The sequence below is a fragment of the Mesoplodon mirus genome, assembly GCF_964341445.2.
Source record: "Mesoplodon mirus genome assembly, chromosome: 3".
Classification (NCBI taxonomy): Eukaryota; Metazoa; Chordata; class Mammalia; order Artiodactyla; family Ziphiidae; genus Mesoplodon; species Mesoplodon mirus.
In genome coordinates this window covers 129,096,906-129,118,453 of record NC_138978.1, presented here as the reverse complement: position 1 = coordinate 129,118,453, position 21,548 = coordinate 129,096,906, and the positions used below count along the sequence as shown (strand labels likewise).

At 41.4% G+C, this 21,548-nt stretch overlaps 1 protein-coding gene and 1 pseudogene across 3 annotated transcripts in view; one reads left to right on the top strand and one right to left on the bottom strand.

Moving 5' to 3' along the window:
- Nucleotides 1-19,178, bottom strand: part of SMYD3 (SET and MYND domain containing 3) — a 738,989-nt gene extending 719,811 nt beyond the window's left edge. For both annotated transcript variants that reach the window (XM_082612030.1, XM_082612031.1), the window contains exon 1: nucleotides 18,944-19,178. In XM_082612030.1, the coding sequence (XP_082468156.1) occupies nucleotides 18,944-19,107 (164 nt within the window). In that variant the 5' untranslated portion in view covers nucleotides 19,108-19,178. The remainder of the gene's footprint in view (nucleotides 1-18,943) is intronic.
- A 547-nt stretch (nucleotides 19,179-19,725) lies between these two features.
- On the top strand, nucleotides 19,726-20,626 carry LOC309799238 (translocon-associated protein subunit alpha-like; annotated as a pseudogene). Its single transcript has one exon. The product of its transcript is annotated as a translocon-associated protein subunit alpha-like (transcript).
- The last annotated feature ends 922 nt before the right edge of the window (nucleotides 20,627-21,548 follow it).

Genomic DNA, 21,548 nt, shown 5'->3' with positions numbered 1-21,548 from the left:
ATGGGAGGAACCCCCAGGGACAGGCTTGCGGGATCTCGGTTCTCAGGCCAGAGGTTGGGCCTGAGCTCCTGTGGTGGGAGCTCCAAGTCCAAACCGCTGGACTAACAGAGAACCTCAGACCCCAGGGAATATCAATCAGAGTGAGGTCTCCCGGAGGTCCTCATCTCAGCACCAAGACCCAGCTCTATCCAACTGCCTGCAAACTCCAGTGCTAGACATCTCAGGCCAAACGACCAGTAACAGGAATACAGCACCACCCATCAAAAAGAAATAAATGAAATGACAAAAATTTGTTACAGACAAAGAAGCAAGGTAAAAACCTACAAGACCAAATAAATGAAGATGAAATAGGCAACTTACCTGAAAAAGAACTCCGAATAATGATAGTAAAGATGATCCAAAATCTTGGAAACAGAATGGAGAAAATACAAGAAACATTTAACAAGGTTCTAGAAGAACTAAAGAACAAACAAACAGTGATGAACACAATTACTTAAATTAAAAATACTCTAGGGCCTCCCTGGTGGCGCAGTGGTTGAGAGTCCGCCTGCCGATGCAGGGGATACGGGTTCGTGCCCCGGTCTGGGAGGATCCCATATGCCGCGGAGCGGCTGGGCCCGTGAGCCATGGCCGCTGGGCCTGCGCATCCGGAGCCTGTGCTCCGCAACGGGAGAGGCCACAACAGTGAGAGGCCCGCATACCGCAAAAAGAAAAAAAAAAAAAAATACTCTAGAAGGAATCAATAACAGAATAACTGAGACAGAAGAACGGATAAGTGACCTGGAAGATAAAATGGTAGAAATAACTGCCAGGGAGCAGAATAAAGAAAAAAGAATGAAAAGAATTGAGGACAGTCTCAGAGATCTCTGGGACAACATTAAATGTACCAAAATTCAAATTCAAATAATAGGGGTCCCAGAATAAGAAGAGAAAAAGAAAGGGTCTGAAAAACATTTGAAGAGATTATAGTCAAAAACTTCCCTAATATGGGAAAGGAAATAGTCAATCAAGCCAAGAAGCACAGAGAGTACCATACAGGATAAACCCAAGGAGAAACACGCCAAGAGACATATTAATCAAACTATCTAAAATTAAATACAAAGAAAAAATACTGAACGCAGCAAGGGAAAAGCAACAAATAACATACAAGGGAATCCCCATAAGATTAACAGCTGATTTTTCAGCAGAAACTCTGCAAGCCAGAAGGGAGTGGCAGGACATATTTAAAGTGATGAAAGGGAAAAACCTACAACCAAGATTACTCTACCCAGCAAGGACCTCATTCAGATTCGACGGAGAAATTAAACCTTTACAGATAAGCAAAAGTTAAGAGAATTCACCACCACCAAACCACCTTTACAACAAATGCTAAAGGAACTTCTCTAGGCAGGAAACAGAGAGAAGGAAAAGACCTACAATAACAAACCCAAAACAATTAAGAAAATGGGAATAGGAACATATATATCAGTAATTACCTTAAATGTAAATGGATTAAATCTTCTGACCAAAAGGGTTAGACTGGCTGAATGGATTAAAAAAACAAGACCCTTACATATGCTGTCTACAAGAGACCCACTTCAGACCTAGGGACACATACAGACTGAAAGTGAGGGGATGCTAAAATATATTCCATGCAAATGGAAATCAAAAGAAAGCTGGAGTAGCAGTTCCCATATAAAACAAAACAGACTTAAAAATGAAGACTATTACAAGAGACAAAGAAGGACACTACATAATGATCAAAAGATCAATCCAAAAAGAAGATATAACAATTGTAAATATTTACGCACCCAACATAGGAGCACCTCAATACATAAGGTGAATGCTAACAGCCATAAAAGGGGAAATTGACAGTAACACAATAATAGTAAGGGACTTTAACACCCCACTTTCACCAATGGACAGATCATCCAAAATGAAAATAAATAAGGAAACACAAGCTTTAAATGATACATTAAACAAGATGGACTTAATTTATATTTATAGGATATTCCACCCAAAAACAACAGAATACACTTTCTTCTCAAGTCCTCAGGGAACATTCTACAGGATGGACCATATCTGGGGTCACAAATCAAGCCAGGGTAAATTTAAGAAAATTGAAATCATATTAAGTATCTTTTCCAACCACAGTGCTATGAGACTAGGTATCAATTACAGGAAAAAATGTGTAAAAAATACAACACATGGAGGTTAAACAATATGCTACTAAATAACCAAGACATCACTGAAGAAATCAAAGAGGAAATAAAAAAATACCTTGAAACAAATGACAATGAAAACACGACGACCCAAAACCTATAGCATGCAGCAAAAGCAGTTCTAAGAGGGAAGTTTATAGCAATACAAGAAACAAGAAACAAGAAACATTTCAAATAAACAACCTAACCTTACACCTAAAGCAATCAGAGAAAGAAGAAGAACAACAACAAAAAAACCCAGTTAGCAGAAGGAAAGAAATCATAAAGGCCAGATCAGACATAAATGAAAAAGAAAAGAAGGAAACAATAGCAAAGATCAATAAAAATAAAAGCTGGTTCTTTGACAAGATAAACAAAACTGATAAACCATTAGCCAGACTCATCAAGAAAAAAAGGGAGAAGACTCACATCAACAGAATTTGAAATGAAAAAGGAGAAGTAACAACTGAAACGGCATAGATACAAAGGATCATGAGAGATTACTACAAGCAACTATATGCCAAAAAAATGGACAACCGAGAAGAAATGGACAAATTCTTAGAAAAGCACAACCTTCCGAGACTGAACCAGGAAGAAACAGAAAATATAAACAGACCAATCACAAGCACTGAAATTGAAACTGTGATTAAAAATCTTCCAACAAACAAAATCCCAAAAGGACCAGATGGATTCAAAGGTGAATTCTATCAAACATTTACAGAAGAACTAACCCCTATCCTTCTCAAACTCTTTCAAAATATAGCAGAGGGAGGAACACTCCCAAACTCATTCTACAAGGCCACCATCACCCCGATACCAAAACCAGACAAAGATGTCACAAAAAAAGAAAACTACAGGCCAACATCACTGATGAACATAGATGCAAAAATCCTCAGCAAAATACTAGCAAACAAAATCCAACGGCACATTAAAATCATCATACACCATGATCAAGTGGGGTTTATTCCAGGAATGCAAGGATTCTTCAATGTATGCAAATCAATCAATGTGATAAACCACATTAACAAAGTGAAGGAGAAGAACCATATGATCATCTCAATAGATGCAGGAAAAGCTGACAAAATTCAACAACCATTTATGACAAAAACCCTCCAGAAAGTAGGCATAGAGGGAACTTACCTCAACATAATAAAGGCCATATATGACAAACCCACAGCCAACATCGTTCTCAATGGTGAAAAACTGAAACCATTTCCACTAAGATCAGGAACAAGAAGACAAGGTTGCCCACTCTCACCACTATTATTTAACATAGTTTTGGAAGTTCCAGCCACAGCAATCAGAGAAGAAAAAGAAATAAAAGGAATCCAAATTGGAAAAGAAGAAGTAAAACTGTCACTGTTTGCAGATGACATGATACTGTACATAGAGAATCCTAAAGATGCTACCAGAAAACTACTAGAGCTAATCAATGAATTTGGTAGAGTAGCAGGATACAAAACTAATGCACAGAAACCTCTTGCATTCCTATACACTAATGATGAAAAATCTGAAAGAGATATTAAGGAATCACTTCCATTTACCATTGCAACAAAAAGAATAAAATACCTAGGAATAAACCTACCTAAGGAGACAAAAGACCTGTGTGCAGAAAACGGTAAGACAGTGATGAAAGAAATTAAAGATGATACAAACAGATGGAGAGATATACCATGTTGTTGGGTTGGAAGAATCAACATTGTGAAAATGACTATACTACCTAAAGCAATCTGCAGATTCAACGCAATCCCTATCAAACTACCAATGGCGTTTTTCACAGAACTAGACAAAAAATTTCCCAATTTGTATGGAAACACAAAAGACCCCAAATAGCCAAAGCAATCTTGAGAAAGAAAAACGGAACTGGAGGAATCAAGCTCCCAGACTTCAGACTATACTACAAAACTAGAGTAATCAAGACAGTATGGTACTGGCACAAAAACAGAAATATAGCTCAATGGAACTGGACAGAAAGCCCACAGATAAACACACACACCTATGGTCACCTTATCTCTAGGCAAGAGTATACAATGGAGAAAAGACAGCCTCTTCAATAAGTGGTGCTGGGAAAACTGGACAGCTACATGTAAAAGAATGAAATTAGAATGCTTCCTAACACCATACACAAAAATAAACTCAAAATGGATTAAAGACCTACATTTAAGGCCAGACACTATAAAACTCTTAGAGGAAAACATAGGCAGAACACTCTATGACATAAATCACAGCAACATCCTTTTTGACCCACCTCTTAGAGAAAGGGAAATAAAAACAAAAATAAACAAATGGGACCTAATAAAACTTAAAAAGCTTTTTGCACAGTAAAGGAAACCATAAAAAAGATGAAAAGACAACCCTAAGAATGGGAGAAAATATTTTCAAACAAAGCAACTGACAAAGGATTAATCTCCAAAATCTACAAGCAGCTCATGCAGTTCAACATCAAAAAAAAAAAAAAAAACCCAATCCAAAAATGGGCATAAGACCTAAATAGACATTTCTCCAAAGAAGATATACAGCTTGCCTTCAAACACATGAAAGGATGCTGAACATCACTAATCATTAGAGAAATGCAAGTCAAAACTACAGTGAGGTATATCACCTCACACCAGTCAGAATGGCCGTCATCAAAAAATCGACAAACAATTAATGCTGGAGAGGGTGTGGAGAAAAGGGAACCCTCTTGCACTGTTGGTGGGAATGTAAATTGATACAACCACTATGGAGAACAGTATGGAGGTTCCTTAAAAAACTAAAAATAGGGCTTCCCTGGTGGTGCAGTGGTTGAGAGTCCGCCTGCCAATGCAGGGGACACGGGTTCGTGCCCTGGTTCAGGAAGATCCCACATGCCACGGAGCAGCTGGGCCCGTGAGCCATGGCTGCTGAGCCTGCGCGTCCGGAGCCTGTGCTCCGCAACGGGAGAGGCCACAACAGTGAGAGGCCCACGTACCGCAAAAAAAAAAAAAACTAAAAACTAAAAATAGAACTACCATATGACCCAGAAATCCCACCACTGGGCATATACCCAGAGAAAACCATAATTCAAAAAGAGTCAGGTACCACAATGTTCATTACAGCACTATTTACAATAGCCAGGACATGGAAGCAACCTAAGTGCCCATCAACAGATGAACAGATAAAGAAGATGTGGCACATATGTACAATGGAATATTACTCAGCTATAAAAAGACGAAACTGAGTTATTTGTAGTGAGGTGGATGGACCTAGAGTCTGTCATACAGAGTGAAGTCAGAAAGAGTAAAACAAATACTATATGCTAACACATATATATGGAATCTAAAACAAAAAAAAAAAGCTTCTAATGAAGCTAGGGGCAAGATAGGAATAAAGACACAGACGTATAGAATGGACTTGAGGACACGGGGAGGGGGAAGGGTAAGCTGGGAGGAAGTAAGAGAGTAGCATTGACATATATGCACTACCAGATGTAAAATAGATAGCTACTGGGAAGCAGCTGCATGGCACAGGGAGATGAGCTCACTGCTTTGCAACCACCTAGAGGGGTGGGATAAGGAGGGTGGGAGGGAGACGGAAGAGGGAGGGGATATGGGTATATATGTATGCATTTGGCTGATTCACTCTGTTATACAGCAGAAACTAACACAGCAATGTAAAGCAATTATACTCCAATAAAGATGTTAATAAATAAACTCATGAGAAAATGTAAATGAATGAATGTCTCCTTAACATGATAAAATATATGTACCTGAGTCATAAAACAGCACCTTAATTAGTAAGGAAGCCCTAATGGCCAGTAACAACACAAGAATGCCAACTATCTTCACGACTATTAAACATTGTTCTGGAAGCATTACTCAAAGTAATTAGCCTAGAAAGAACACTTAGAGGCATAAAAATTGAAAAAGAAGAAACTACACGTTTGAAGATGACATAAGAGTACTCCTAGAAATTAAATTATCTGTAATTAAAAACAGTGTAGTACCTATGCGTAAATAGACAGATAAACCAATGGAAAAGAGTAGAAAGTCAAGTGTTAGACCCAATTAGTATATGATCTAGAATATGATTACTGGAGCCAATCATTGGGACAAAAATAATCTTCCTAATAAATGGAACAACTGGATATCCATTTGGAAAAAGATAAAATTAGATCCATTCCTTACACCATACATAAGAATAAACTCAAATGAATCAGAGATCTAAATGTAAAGATTTAAAGTATACAAATTCTAGAAGAAAACATGCGAATTACTCTATCACAAGAAAAGTTAAAATACAAATGACAACCAGAAAGAAAATATTTGCAATATTTCTCAAACATAAGACTAATATCTCTAATATACAAAAAAGTTTTAAATTTGAAGGAAAGAACAAAAGTCTTACAGAAAAACAGGCAAAAGATATATAGACAATTCACAAAGAGATATTGATATAATCATGGCCTTTAAACATATGAAAAGATGTTTAACTTTATTGATAATACAATTTAAATGCAAACCAAAAACTGTACTGAGATACAACTGCTCACCCATCAGACTGGTAAAAATTCAAAAGGTTGACAGTACACTGAGTCTGCAAAGCTGAGGAAAACCAGCACTCTCATACTGATATGTTGCTAGTGGAGATGTGAAATGGTGCTGCCCCACACATAGGCATTTACATGTTCACCTAACAATCCCACTCCTAGGAATTTACCCTGAGTGTATACCGGCAACAATATAAAAACACCTATGCGCAAGGTTATTGATTACAGCACTATTCACAATTGCAAAACACTGGAAATTACCTAAATGTCCAAGCAGAGGGAATTAGAAACTATGGTACACACATAAAATGGAGTACTTTGGAGCTATAAAAAAGAATAAGAAAGATCTCTGTAAATACGATATGGAGTAGATTTTTTAAGTGAAGAAAGCAAATGCAAAATAGCAAATACAGTATGCTACCTTTTGTGTAAGAATGGAAAATAATAAACACATGTATTTGCTTCTCTTTACCAAAGAGAGAGAGACAGAGAGAAGATAAACCAGAAAACAATGAACTTGCTTACCTACAAGGGGTGGCAGGGAGGAACAGTATGAATATGGGAGGGGGGCTAACACTTCTCTTTTTCATAGTTTGAGTTTTAGAAGCATGTGGATGTTCCATATATTCAAAATACAAAATTAAATCAAAAAGGATGAGGGGGAAAAACTAAAACTGAAAGCAAACTGAAACAAATGAACTCAATTGTATTTCTTTTTTTTTTTTTTTAATTATTTTTTTGGCAGTGTTGGGTCTTCGTTGGTGTGCACAGGCTTTCTCTCGTTGCAGCAAGCACAGGCTTCTCATTGCACTGGCTTCTCTTGTTGCAGATCACGGGCTCTAGGTGCATGGGCTTCAGTAGCTGCAGTGCGTGGGCTCAGTAGTTGTGGCGCGGGCTCTAGGGTGCGCAGGCTTCAGTAGTTGTGGCATGCAGGCTCAGTAGTTGTGGCACATGAGCTTAGCTGCTCCGCAGCATGTGGGATCTTCCCGGACTAGGGATCAAACCCGTGTCCCCTGCATTGGCAGGCGGATTCATAACCACTGGGCTACCAGGGAAGTCCCTCAATTGTATTTCTAATAAATACCAATAAATATAATGAAGGGGAAAAAAGAAAGAATGTAAAACGAACACAGTATTTAACTGTATATTCTCAATCTTTGGCAGAGTAGAGGGAAAAGGGAAATTGTTAACAAATTCTGTACTGTTTCAAATAGGGTCTTTTTGGTAATGATGTGGGCAAAGCAATTCTGAAACAATTTTAGATATTATATAGAGTTGAACAAATGAGTAAATACACTGAGGCTTTCGAGGGCCAGAGTTCTCACTGAGCCAGAAAGGATATACAATTATAGAACGGCGAAAGGCAAGAAAGAACCCTGAGGAGACAAGTCAGAATTGAAAGTACTGATGTGAACTCATGATTTCTAAAATATGTGTATGTATGTGTATATGTATGCATATTTGCATGAACCTGCATACTTCCTCTGTCCTCTGAAAGAGTCAAAGAGCAAAAACATCCCAGGGCCAGTGAGCATATCTAGCACTCAGATCTTGGTCTTTAATATTATTCCTCACTAAAAGAAACCAGGAATCCTCAGAGAAATACTGATTCCAGAGTTTTGGCAGGATGGGTACAGGATGAGTCTAGAACATCTGTTATGCCAGAAAGCAAGGAAGTGTTAAAGAAAAAAAAAAAGAGAGAGAGAAGAGAAGGAAAGAAAAGGAAGGGTAGGTAGAAAGAGAGAGGGAGGGAGAAAGAAAGAAAAGAAAGAAGGAAGGAAGAAAGGAAGGGAGGGAGGGAGGAAGGAGGGAGGAAGAAAGAAAACTTGGGGGCGTATCACAAGGACACAGGATCTACCTTGAAAGGTTTCATACTAAAAAAAGATCTGGGACAATTTGAGTACCAAAACAATTAGGTACCTAATTAATTCTAAACCACTGAAAAAATGGAAATACGTGAGTCCATACTGATAATAACAAGATAACTAATAAGGAAGGAGGACAGGCTCTTATGGTAGAATGCTGAACTGAAGGACAACTGGCAAGTGTGGAGGAGTGCTATAGGTGAAAAATTAGCATTTTTCAACTATTATACCAAAGATTCAATCAATAATCATCCACGGATGCATAAATCTCAGGGGAAATTTTAATGAACAGGATATTTCCATGATCTTACAACGTCTCCCCACAAACTGGCTGCGGGGAAAAATACTACACAGTGGCAAAAATAGGACAACAGCTTGACTGAGTGATCAGTTTCACACTATCAATGAAAGGACCTTGTTAACCTCCAGATGTGATACCTAAAATAAGGAATGTTCTGTTAAAAAGAAAAACATGTCTGCTGCAACTACTGAAGCTCGTGCCTAGAGCCTACACTCTGCAACAGGAGAAGCCACCGCCATGAGAAGCCCGCGCCAACGCAACGAAGAGTAGCCCCAGCTCGCTGCAACTAGAGAAAGCCCGTGTGCAGCAATGAAGACCCAATGCAGCCAAAAATAAATAAATAAATAAATAAAATTTTAAAAATAAGTAAATGTTCAAAATGATCTTTAAGATAATTCCAGGTTCTCATTTCATATTTTCTGCACACATAATACTAAAACTAAATTCCAGTCCATGATACATAAAAGAGATATGCACTTAGGAATAATTTAAACATTTGATTATGTATGTATAGTGTCTAATTCCTTTTCATCTTATTCAGGAAGCTCAAATATCCACTGGATAAGTGTTTACTGAGTACTTACGGTAGGCTATAAGTCATTTCATTTACCCTTTTAAATCTCTGCTATGCGTGTGTGATCAGCAGACCAGCAGCTTTAGCATCACCTAGGAGTTTGTTAGAAACACAGAATCTTACACGCAACCCAGACCTTATTGAATCAGAATCTGCACTTTAACAAGATCTTCAGGTGATTCTTATGCACATTAAAGTTAAATAAGGGCTCCTCTACGTGACTTAACAGATTTATTTCTAGCTCCTACTAAATCTGGTGCATGCAGAGTGATTCCCCAGAGCAGCTCTCTTCCATGCCATGACTCATACTTCTTGTTTTCTCCATCTCAACTCACTGCCTCCACAGTCATCAAGACAAGGTAAGAGAGAGCAGAGAACATGGCACAGGATATTTTGTGGTAGACCTGGAAGTGGCTTGTGCAACCTCTAGCCCAAACTCCATTGGCCAAAACTGAGTCACAAGCCCCAGTCTAACTGCAAGGAGGCTCAGAAATGTAGTCATCTTATGTATCCACCCAAGGAAAATGAATAAAGTTTACTAATGGATACTGTGATATCTCAGAAACACCATGGAAAGCTGCATAACCAGGCCTGAGCAAAGTCAGAGCAAGGAGAATTATGATGAGGACCATGAACAGAAGTTCTACTTCTCTCAGTTCAAATTCTAATGCCAATGGCCAGCCAGTAAACTGGCTCACCTGGCTCATGTTTTATCAAGAGGTTCACTCTTGGTCTAATCAGCTGGCAACTCAAAGAAAAAAAAAAGCAGACATAAACTGGCAAAATTTTCAAAGTCATCTTCATCCCAAGCAGCACCACCCTTTTATACAATTCCAAATGAAACAAAGACTTTCTCAAAGTTTATTCAAATCTTTAATTACAAAAAGTGATACAAGCTTTGAAAAATACAAAATATATAAAGTACAAAAGGATATCTTCCCCCCTCCAAGTCCCATCCTCCAAAAGTAACCATATTAGAATTCTGGGGTGTTCTTCCAGACTTCTACACACATACTGGATGTTTCCACATCCACTGTTTCCACATCTACTGTAGAAACAGATCCACTTCAATCTTAACAGCTACATGGATTCTACAATATGGCTGCACCATAACTTAACCAGTCCCTATTAATGCACATTAAAATTCTCTCTCCTTTTTTCTTAATTACCAAAATGCTATACTAAGTATCCTTGTGCAACCATTGTTATTTTCATTTGTCAGAATCCCAAAAATAGGGTCAAGAAAACATAGTGCTCAATTTTGCTAGGTACTACCAAATTGCCCTCCAAAGGGGCATACCAATTTACACTCCTACAAATGTCTGAATGCTCTCTAGTTCATAGCTGTGCTTACAAGGAACATAATAGACACTTTATTTTAGAGTCATTATGAGAATTAAGTGAAGTACTATTTAAGGTAAAGCGCTTAAAATCATGCCTGTCATTGCTTAGTAAGTGATAATCAATATTAGCTATTGAATAATAATTTTCATTCATCACATACTGTGGTAACAAGTAAGTGGAAAATGGCTCTCTTACTTTCCCTTAATAATCAAGGTTAATGACCATCGCAAGTCCCTTGACTCTTAAACGACCAGAACCTGCCAGAGTTAGAAGATGGGAAGCAAACGTTGAACAAGTCATCCTAACAGAGAGGCACTAACTCCATACTTTGGTTCCTGATCCCAGTATATCCTGGCAGGTTACAAGAAAACCAGAACAAATATTGTTCATGGTTCACAACATACACTAGAGAACAAATCTGAGCCTCTCCAAATGTCACAAAAGACATGTACAGTGTTTTATAACGGTGGTTCTCAAAGTATGGTCCCCGGACTCCAAAGCCCTTTCAGGAGGCCCACGAGGTCAAAACTATTTTCATAATAATACTAAGACATTTTTTGTCTTTTTTATTCTCTTTCTCTCACAATGTACAGTGGCGTTTTCTAGAGGCTAAATGACTTGTTATTTTACAATACACTAAATGCAGGAGCAGTTGTGAGAATCTGAGGGTGTTTTATTAAGCCAGACATTAAAGAGACATACAAAAATGAAAGCAAGCGAATTTTCTCAGCAAATTTTCTTTTGTTTTGCAAATACAGTCTGTGTCATTAAAATCCTTGTCGAAATGCAATGATTCATTATGTTTAAATCCAATTGTCCCTTGGTATCTGCAGTGGATTGGTTCCAGGACCCTCACAATACTAAAATCCTCAGACGCTCAAGTCCCTTATGTAAAATGGCATACTATTTACATACAACCTACACACATCCTTTAATATACTTTAAATCATCTCTAGATTATTTATAATACCTAATACAATGTAAATGTATGTAAATAGTTGTAAATAAAAGGTAAATGCTATGTAAATAGTTGCCTTTGCACTGCAAATTCAAGTTTTGCTTTTTGGAACTTTCTGGACTTCTTCTGTCCCCTGAATATCTTTGATCCATGGAGGGCCGACTGTATATAATTTCAAAACTTATCAGTTTTAATATTTTAAGCAGTAAAATCAATAAATATAACCACACTGCTTGCATGGTTATGTTTTGTTTAAACCCCTGCAGGGCCCTAAATAACTTTTTTTTTAAACCCTCCTATGAAATCTTTTTCTATAATTTTTAAGAGGGTAAAGTGGTCCTGAGACTGAAGTTTGAGAACCACTGGTGTATGAAATCAGCTGCCTCAAATGACAGCGTAAGTCAAGAGCAGTCAAACCATAGGTATTAGCCCGCTGCTTCAATTCTCTTTCTGTGAAGGTCAGAGCCAATCTTGTAAGGAATAGCATGGCTTCACAGAAGATTTCAGTGGGTCTCAGAGATGGCAGCACAAGTAGAAAAGGCAAATCCAAGGGCAGGAAAAAATGAGTGTTCCAATGAGAACAAATCAATGATTCCTCCATGACAAAAGGGTCTAAAATAGGGGCTCCCCTGGTGGCGCAGTGGTTGGGAGTCCGCCTGCTGATGCAGGGAGCGCGGGTTCGTGCCCCGGGCCGGGAGGATCCCACGTGCCGCGGAGCGGCTGGGCCCGTGAGCCGTGGCCGCTGGGCCTGCGCGTCCGGAGCCTGCGCTCCGCAGTGGAGGGGGCCCACAACAGTGAGAGGCCCGCGTACCGCAAAAAAAAAAAAAAAAAAAAGGGTCTAAAATAAAAACCTGACACCAGCTGGCCAGGTTCCCAAACATGTGCTGCCATTTGGGGAACTCAGGATCCCTAACAAACTGGGCACTCTGTACCAGTAGAAGCCACAATAGCCATGGTGAGAGGAAGCCTGCACTGTTGAGTTCTAGGCACCAGCCTCCATCCCTGTCCCCATGGTTGCTCTGTTCTTGAGCCCTTGAACAAGCACCAGGCTGTCTGAAGAAGGAGAACTTATTGCTATCCACAAAGCAGGTCCTCCTGTCTGATTAAGAACGTCCTCTGCTGTGGCATTCACATGGACCAAATGTTTTCAGGCTCAGGGCTCTGCCATACAGCCCTTCACCAAACTTCCATGCAGAAGAAAAGGAAGAAGCAAAAGAAACAGGAATTATAACTCCCACTTAAAAAGAAAAATGGAAGTCATATCCAAAGAGTCCTTTCCCAACCGACCTCATTATCAATCCTTCTACTTTATTTTACTCTAAGTCCTTGACCCTCCAGTAAGCCCATTAGCCATTGTCCAGGAATGTGCAAACCCTGATTTCAATGCATCTCTCAAGGTTCTTCCCTTGAGAAGATTTTGCTAGTCTTTCCACCTTCCAAGCCCATCCTCCCAGGAAGAGTCTGCAACACTACAGCAGCTCACTTGCACCTGGTGCTGGGATACTTCACAAAACCAGCTGTAAACCCATAGAATGTCCTTTATACACTATTTGAACAGAAGTGAGCGCCTCCCTGTCTCCACTTGGCTCTTTCTGGTCAGCCCTTAAACCCCGGGTCAGGAAGCCAAAACGAGAATTCTGCCTTTGTTGAAACTATTCCTTCCAATGCCTAGCATTCTTGGTAACTTCACTTATTTAGAAGATTCATCTAACACCTCAGCCTCTCAGTCTCCTGATCATTCCAACATTTTTCTTATTCCCTACCTCAGCCACTTTCTGCATACCCTAAACCCTGTGGTACCAAATCACACACTACTTCTAAAGCATATATATGTCAAGTCATCCCACCCTCTGACCACTCCACCATCGCTTTGAGCACATCAGGTCCTCTAATCCATTGCTTCCACCACATTTCACTGTCCATCACCTTCCTCGTGACCTCAGTCCCTAGCTTAGAAATATGGTCCATGATTACACTCTTCCTTGCCCACGACTTCAGCTTCCTGCTTCCTCTCTCCACCCATCATGGTAACCAGGCAGTCCTGGGTGAGCCCAGTTCTCACAGTCAAACTGCCGAGCACTGGGAGAAAAGAGCACTAGTCTGCTAACTGCTCTCACGGTAAATAAATGAACAAAAGTTCTAAGTGCACTTCCCAGCAACCCCGCTCTATTTTCCTAAGCAATTCACTTTCCTCTCCTAGAAGAATATTTCACACCTTCTCCTCTCTGAGACTCTGTCACTCAGCAACCGCCTCCCTCGTTGTCCTCAAGCCTTGCAGTCACTGCTGTTACCTTCTCAGGCACCTCTTCTTCTTACCCCAGTATAAGACGGTATTCCCTCCTGCTTCCAACCCAGGTTCAGCCCTTGGCCAAGACGGATTACATCATCTCACCAGTGTTCTTTTTTTTTTGCCCTTTACTGCCTGATCATATTTACCCACACTGTAGCTCAAATGTAGTTGCTTTATTTCCTATAATTGATCTACTCTGTCTCATGAACATGGGGCTGTCTTTTCTATAATTAATCCAAGCTTCCTCAAGAACACTCACCCTAGTAAATAGCCAGAAATGTAATATTTGCCAAATAATATCTCAGTCTCTTCCAGTTAATATTCAGACATTTAAGTTTAACTCCTTACCAGAGCTGGTTTCAACAGTCACTTTCAAGTAAATATTTCTCCAAGTGAGGCTTATGGGACACCCTTATGGTGGCAAGACCTCAGATCTTGACGTCTCTATGGATCCTCACTGGTCTCTGCTGCTAGGCAGTGATCAGGTCCTATGGCTGGACTGGTGCCATCTCACCTTTTGGGATGTCATGCTGCCTCCCATCTCTGGTCTCCATGTTCCTGACTGACCTAGAGTCACACAGTCCTTCGTCATGATGTCTGCTGTTCCACCAGGCCTCTAAGCTTGTCCACATCCCTGAAGTGACATGAGAGCACTTCAGAATCCCCTGCTACCACAGACTCATGCAGCCGGCCACTTTCTCTTACCACTGCTATGCCCTAGCCCCCAATGTTGGCACAGCAACAGCCTACACAGCTCTCAAGATTTCAAATAAAGAGCAGAGCCAAAGGTCTTCTACTTTTTTCTTTTTTTTTTTTTTAAGGCCTTCTGCTTTTGACTGCCCCGCCAACCGATTTAATACCCTCACCCCAACCCCAGAACTTTGGCCAGACAAGGAAGGTCAGAACATATGTTTCTCACAATCTATTTTCCCCACCTCTATCCCCTGCTTCCCATAAGCCACCAGGGCTGAAAAAAGATGGGCTTTCCACTTCCAATTCATTCTCCTTCCTCCTGGGAGGCACTAAGCCTCATACTCGGCTTTAGTGAGGAAGAAATACCCTCTTTACCCTACAGAAGAAACTATTATTAGAGTTTGCCATGGAAGCTCTTGATATGGAAACTGCAGGTAACTTGGAACTTTAGAAAACCAAAAACAGACATAGAATGACTTTAAATTCCCCAAAATAGTATCCCTTCACAACTCCAACAGTTAGCATCTCTTGTGTACTAGGTCCCAGATATATAAAGATTAGACTTAGGTCACTTAAGTGGGGCAACCTACAAACAAAATAATTACAATGGAAGTTTATGTGCTACTTATACCAAAACAAACAGAAGACACAAATAACCCTTGTCAATCTTCTCCAGCTCCATCAAATTAAAAATGTGTGCAGGGCTTCTGTGGTGGCGCAGTGGTTGGGAGTCCGCCTGTCGACACAGGGGACGCGGGTTCGTGCCCCGGTCTGGGAGGATCCCACGTGCCGCGGAGCGGCTGGGCCCATGGGCCGTGGCCGCTGGGCCTGCGCGACCAGGGCCTGTGTTCCGCAGCAGGAGAGGCCACAGCAGTGAGAGGCCCGCGTTCCACAAAAAAAATAAATAAATAAATAAATAAATGTGTGCAACAGCAGAAAAAGGATAATATAAATTATTTCAGGTCACAATTTCATTGTCATTTAATCTTTCTCCAATTTATATACCTCATTCTTTCCCACTCACAACACAAAAAAACAGAAGCCAATCCTTCATGAAAGGAAAAAAGCAAGAGAAGTCATGAAGCAGGTTTAAGTTTCTCTATTAATAAAAATAAATATGCAAGAACTAAAGCACTAATCAAAACAGCCCAAGGCCAAAGGCAATCAGGTAGAATCTTATAACAATAAATGATCTGGACAGTAATGAAGTAATTACAATAAATACCTGTTCTTTCATTCTATTTTGGTCCCCCCCCACTTCCCATGGAACTGTTGTTATTCGTTACAATCTAATATTTTCATTCCATTTCTTAATTCAAATGGAAGGCAGCAAAAGGACAAAAACAACTAGAGGAGAATTCTGCGAGATGTTCATACTACAAATTAAAAGCTTACTACATGCCAGGCACTGGGGTTTATAAAAATTGAAAGACATCTGCTCTTAAGGACTTCACAGTTAATAAGTAGAGAAACAAATTTTACTTACAAGGTTATCACCTTGTAACACAGAATGGTATCCCCCCAATGATGAGCATTCAATATTGGTAGAAAACTGCATAAGACAACGCACCAGAGTTGGATTTCTCCAACACTACCCTCAGGCTGCGGTGATTCCCAACTAAGCTCTTCAGAAACACAACAACCACTGAAGCGGACGTGGTCAACAGAGCCCCTACTGCTAGCAGGACTAGTTCAGCACTTGTGAACTATGTCCTAGCGATCCAAAATTAAGTGCAAATACTTTTGTGTGCGTAAAGTACTAATAAACAAGTGTTTGTTAGTCCAGTATAAAAAAATCCATTTGTTCGTTTTAGTTTGTTTTGTTTGGATCCTTAGCATTTACTGATATTACCTTTCCTATGTTTATGTTTGCTGATTTCCCCATTATAATATGCATATGGTGGGAAGTAGAACCTGCCTCCTTTCTTAAAAGCCATGAAGGCCGACTACTCACCTTCTCAACTTCCCTTGTAGCTAGGATGCAGGCAGTGACCCAAGCTCAACCAATCCAAGACCCCCTCTGAGAACTGTGAATCAGAAGCTAATATCCAGAGCTCCCTGATTGCCTAGTGGTCAGGATTCTGGGCTTTTACTGCCACGGTCTAGGTTCAGTCCCTGGTCCGGGAACTGAGATCCAGCAAGCCTTGCGGACAGCCAAAAAATTAAATAGAAAAAAAAAAAAGAAAGAAAGCTAATATCACAAAGAAGCATGGCTGAGCGGGCAACTTTCCAGCAATAACCAGTTTCCCAAGCAGCAGTGGCGGCGGCAGTGGTGGCAAGAATAGCAATAGCAGTAGGGTCCAGTGTCATAGTGCTGGCGATACACGCTGCAGAACCCAGTATTACCAGGCAGCGTCAGAAGGAACGTACTCTCCAGGTCCCAACCCCATCTACTTCTGAAGTGCAATTCTGACTGTGGAACTCCCCTGGTTCCTGCCCATTTTCAGAGCTGGGTTTCCTCTAGACTTTAAAAGGATGCCGAGAACTCCCCAAAACTCTTTCATGAAATTCCTTTTTTCGTTTAAATCGTTACAGTTCTTGTCAATAAGAAAAATAAGTGACAGCAGTAATGGAATTGTAATGGTAAATCAAGAAGTATGCCACATACAAAGGGCTGGGTTTGTGCAGTCTATTTGGAAAATGAACAATTCCATATTCCATATGAACTCAAGTTCAGCTCCGATAATTCAATTAATAATCTGTCATCGTGTATTCATTCCAAAACTTTTCTATTCCAACTACTAAATAACTTGGCAGTCTGGTTTTGTCTGCAAAATGATCCACGTCTTCATCAATTAATGTTATAAGACTTAAGAAAAACCAAGTTCTCTGTTCTGGACTACATTCAAACTCTAGAAACATCTCCAAAGGATTTAACAGGAGGAACATCCCAGCTTTCTCTCTAATTTGCTTGAATGAGAATCAAAGGTCTATAACTTTCAATGTTGAAGCCTTCAGCATTTCATTCCTTGAAAGGAATGAAGTGTTGTCAACCACACAGTTTACAAAAGCTTCAAATTGTTCTCTCCTCAAAGAATTTGTGTTGTTGTTGCTGTTATCATTACTTCAGGAAGCAACAAATACAATTAAGTAACTTTAAAATACAAAATTAAATAAATTTCTCAATTATGAACCAAATAAGGACATAGTAATACTAATGGTCAAGCTACTGATTTGAGCTTTGCACTTACCCCCTCACCTCCATCCACTGCAATCCCAGACTAATAGGTCTGGAAGAGCAGTCATGGAAAAAAATCATCCCGGCCATCTCAAACAGAGCTCTTCTCCTTGACATGTAATAGGAGCTCAAGAACAATTGTTGCTTGAATACAATTCCTATGACTGTGCATACATATTACACATTTCCATAAATTGCTCTCCCATAGCACTTTACATTGATCCAGTGCTTACAGGCTTATAAAACACTTTCATATGAATTCTTGCATCTAGATAGGTGGTTAAGAGTTAGACCTGCCTGCACAGTCATTAAATGCAAAGCACACCATGGAAGCTCAGTAACTTATACTCCTACAGCACAGTACTGCATCTCTATTTCAGCCCTTCTGATACACTGTAATTAATTATCTCGCTCACTTATCTGCTCCTTAAGGATTCTTAAGGACGTCCCGTTCATCTTTGTATCCCAGGCCAAACAGAACCTGGACCACAGGAAGTGCTCCGTGAACACCAAGATTCTTCCGCGTCCTGCGAGCCCCGCACTTTCTTGGCGAGGCCTCGGCTGTCAGCCTGACTTACACCATCCGTGCTCCCACTCACCCCCACCTCCGCCAACTGTGATTTCCACAACGGCACCAATGAAGCTTATCGCCCGAGACACAGACTTTTTTGTTCCCCAGCAAAACTACCCACGGCCCAACGTTTCCCCTTAAGTCTGCCCACCGGCTCTCTCCAGTTACTACTACGGCGGGGTGGGGTGGTAGCAGGTCCAGCTCTGCCCTGCAGAGATGCAGGGGCTGCGCTTGGGGTCCCTCCAACCCCCGCCGAGGCAGCCCAGGGGACGGACGGCCAAGCGGAGTCTGTCAGCTGCGAGGCGCCCCCGGGAGCCGCGCATCTGGGGAAGTGCGGGGCTGGGCATCTGGGCAGCACCGCCGAGACCTTGTGCAGCCACGGCCAGGGGGAGTCCCGCGGAGGGCTGCCCCCCCCCCGCCACGCCCTCAGCACCCCGGACCCCGCACTGCTCTGGACTCAGGTGGGCGAGGGAGGTACGTACCCGAGGAGGCAGCAGTCGCAGACGACACCACGACTCCCCTTGCACACCGTGTACGCCAAAGGATCCGAGCGGAAAAGCAGCTCTCCGGGGCGCAGCGGCGCCAACGCGCGCAGCCCGTTTCCCCTGTCGGCGGTGCTGAACTTTTCCACCTTCGACGGCTCCATCCTCGCAGACTCCCCTCAGCTCAAGCGTCCGCCGCGTTTCGCAGCTGGCGTCTCGCGGGCTGCCGGGAGCCGGGCGCCTGCGCCTTGCGCTCACGTACCCCGAGGGGCGGGGCGAGCGCGGCGGAGCCTCTGAGCATGCCCAGATGGAGTCTCGAGGTTGGTCCCGCTGGTCGGGGTGAGGGCGTTGCTGGCTTTCCCACCTGCTCCCCCGGCCTCTCGGACCCGAGGCGGCTCCGCGAGGAGAGGCGGTGTTTTTCCCCTCCAACATTTTATTAGGATAATTTTAATGCAGACGGGAAGTTGAGAGCACAGTTCAGTGAACACCTGTATACCCTCCACCTAGATCAAACAATTCTTACCATTTTGCGGTTTCTGCTCATTTTCTCCCAGTGTGTATGTACGTATATGTGTATGTACGTGTGTGTTTATAAAAGTTGTTGAACCGCTTGAAAGTTGTGCTGAACCATTTGAAAGTTGCAGACATCATAACGTTTCATAACTAATACTTTACATCATGATATGTCATAATTAAATACTGTAGCATGCATTTCCACAGAATAAGAACAATATGCTATGAAACTACAACGGACAGGGACTGGACGCCGGAGCGGCGGCTCGATGAAGTCCCTCCCCCGCCTGCTGCTGCTTCTCCTGCTGCTGTTCCCTGCCAGCCTCTTGCTCCGAGGAGATCCTGGAGGCTCATTGGCAGCGGCTCGAGATCTTACAGAAGATGAAGAAACAGTGGAAGATTCTATAAATGACGATGAAGCAGAGGTGGAAGATGATGAACCCACATATTTGGCCGAAGATAAAGAGGAAGAAGATGTATCGGGTGAACCTGAAGCTTCACCGAGTGCAGATACAACCATCCTGTTTGTGAAAGGAGAGTTTCCAGCAGATAACATTGTGAAGTTCCTGGTAGGCTTTAACAGACCAGATTTTATTGTTGAATCTCTAGACACCTCATTCCATTATCTTCAGGACTACCAGTTTTACATCCAGAATTTCACAGCTCTTCCTCTGAACACTGTAGTGCCGCCCCAGAGGCAGGCAGTTTTTGAGTACTTCTTCATTCTTGCAGAGCCCATGGGTGGAAGGCCCTTTGGTCTGGTCATCAATCTGAACTACAAAGATTTGAACAGCAACATTTTCCAAGATGCTGTCTTCTATCAACAGTTACAATTATTGAGACAGAAGATGGGTTAGATGGAGAAACAATCTTTGTGTATATGTTTCTTACTCGTCTTGGGCTCTTTGTTGTTGTTGGCCTTCATCAGCTCCTGGAATCTAGAAAGCACAAGAGACCCATACAGAGGTAGAGGTGGGTAGGTCAAGTCAGAATGATGTTGACATGAGCTGAATTCCTCAGGAAACTTTGAATCAAATCAGTAAAGCTTCACCAAGAAAGTTGCCCAGGAAACAGGCACATCAGTGGGATCCGATGAGTAAATCTTCCTTTGTGCAACAGTTCGGTCTTTACTTAACCTGCACTAGTGTTTTTCAACATGATGGGAATTAGTGCAGAGAAGCCCTATCACCATAGAAAGCAACTACTACTTACGTGTGGACTGAGCAATCAGAGTCAATAATATTGCTGAAAATCCACTGCATTTATTTTTCTAAAGTAACAAATCTGGGGACTTCCCTGGTGATCCAGTGGTTAAGACTCCGCACTTCCACTGCAGGGGACACAGGTTCCATCATTCCTCGGGGAACTAAGATCCTGTATGTCATGTGGTGCATCAAAAAAATAAATAAATAAATAAAGTAACAAATTAGAGGGTTTTTTAACCATTAAAATCTATGTGTGTGCGTGTGAGCAGTTGGTCCTACCAGAATCATAGTTAACTACCTGAAGCATGCCTTTAGAACACTAAATATAATGCTATTGTCTCTTCCTTTTGGATGTTTTCTGACATTTTCCCCCAAAACTCAATATTTGCCCAGTATGATTATAGACATCCTGCCTTGGACTGTTTTTAAAGAAAACAATGTTTTTTCCTTAGAATACCTCAAATCCCAATTGATGGCACAACTTTGCATGTTGTTGGTGTTTTACAACTAGTATTCTAAAAGCACAAGCAGGAGTAGATGCTTTTTAGCAATAGAAGTGGTTTGGTATTTTGCTACTGTTTACTATAATGCGCACCTTCAGAAACCTTCCCAAATGAGTTCAAGGAATTCGGGGATCTCTGGGAATTCGGGGATCTCTCCAAAACTGGGAAACATGAAAATTCTGGGTTTGATATATAAAACCAACTTCTCTCTTTTAAAAAGAAAGGGGCTTCCCTGGTGGTGCAGTGGTTAAGAATCCGCCTGCCAACGCAGGGAACACAGGTTCGAGCGCTGGTCTGGGAAGATCCCACATGCCGCGGAGCAACTAAGCCCATGCACCACCACTACCGAGCCCACGTGCCACAGCTACTGAAGCCCACACACCT